Source organism: Arachis ipaensis, chromosome B08 (genome assembly GCF_000816755.2).
Source record: "Arachis ipaensis cultivar K30076 chromosome B08, Araip1.1, whole genome shotgun sequence".
Lineage (NCBI taxonomy): Eukaryota > Viridiplantae > Streptophyta > Magnoliopsida > Fabales > Fabaceae > Arachis > Arachis ipaensis.
Window position 1 is genome coordinate 28465447 of NC_029792.2, and position 1129 is coordinate 28466575.

At 38.2% G+C, this 1129-nt stretch overlaps 1 protein-coding gene across 1 annotated transcript in view; it reads left to right on the plus strand.

The window, feature by feature from the left end:
- The window catches only part of LOC107610838, a 2429-nt gene continuing 1569 nt past the window's right edge, over positions 270–1129 (plus strand). Inside the window, exons 1-2 of the mRNA XM_016312830.1 lie at positions 270–345; positions 444–506. Of these exons, the coding sequence (XP_016168316.1) occupies positions 270–345; positions 444–506 (139 nt within the window). The remainder of the gene's footprint in view (positions 346–443; positions 507–1129) is intronic.

Sequence of the window (1129 nt, forward strand, 5' to 3'; positions counted from 1 at the left end):
GACAAGGAGCACAAGAAAATGAGGAATGGCAATACAGCACTGAATACAGGGGAGTATGAGTTAGCCGTGCAAGTGTCTAGTCAGAGTAGGGGAATACAAATGGCTGAGGAGGCGGGCCTTAACATGCCCCAACCTCAGTCATGAGTATTATCAGCTGGAATTGTCGGGGAATAGCGGCTGCCCCGACAATTTCTGAGTTATACAAACTATGTAAAAAAGCAAAGCCGCTAATAGTGTACTTAATGGAAACTAGGGCTAGCAAAGAAAAAATGAATAGGGTAAGAAGAAAGGTTAATTTTGACTATATGTTTTCCGTGGAACCCCGGGACTTGTCCGGTGGTCTTTGTTTGTTATGGAATTCTAATATTAATATTCAGGTTTACGAGTGGTGTGATAATTACATTAAAGCAAATATTAATATTAACAACGATTTAAATTGGCAGGGAGTTTTCGTGTACGGGAATCCAGTTTTCCAAAAGCGAAGGAAACTGTTGTAGGAGCTTACGGTAAGCAACATGTGTAAGGATGTACCTCAAGCTTATTTGGCATTCATCCACAACCAAGAATTTATTTAGAAACTTTCAGAAAGTTTGTAGATGATAATGGTTTAATAGATGTTGATCTTAAAGGCAGTAAATATACATGGTTTAGTAATCTTAGAAAGAATTCGTAGATGATAATGGTTTAATAGATATTGATCTTAAAGGCAGTAAGTACACATGGTTTAGTAATCCAAAAAATAATGTTATCACTAGGAAAAGACTAGATAGAGTGTTAGTGAATTGGAAGTGGCTGCAAATATACCAGGATGTCACATTAAGAGCCTCTCCGGCTGTGAGTTCAGATCATTGTGCCTTAATTTTATATACACAGCAGCGAGTTGGGATGAAAAAGGAGTTTAGATTTGAGGCCTATTGGGCAGAACATGAGGAGTGCAAATAGGTGATCAAGAGGAGCTGGCAAATGGATGAAGGAAATGAAAATTGCTGGAATCAATTCACAAAAAAGAGGATCAGATGCAAAAAAGAGCTGATGAAATGGAATAGCAGGAAAGTCAAGAGAGCAGATAAAGAAATAGAAAGGAAGAAAAGAGAGCTACATCTAATTCAAGAGGCTGGTATGACGGAAG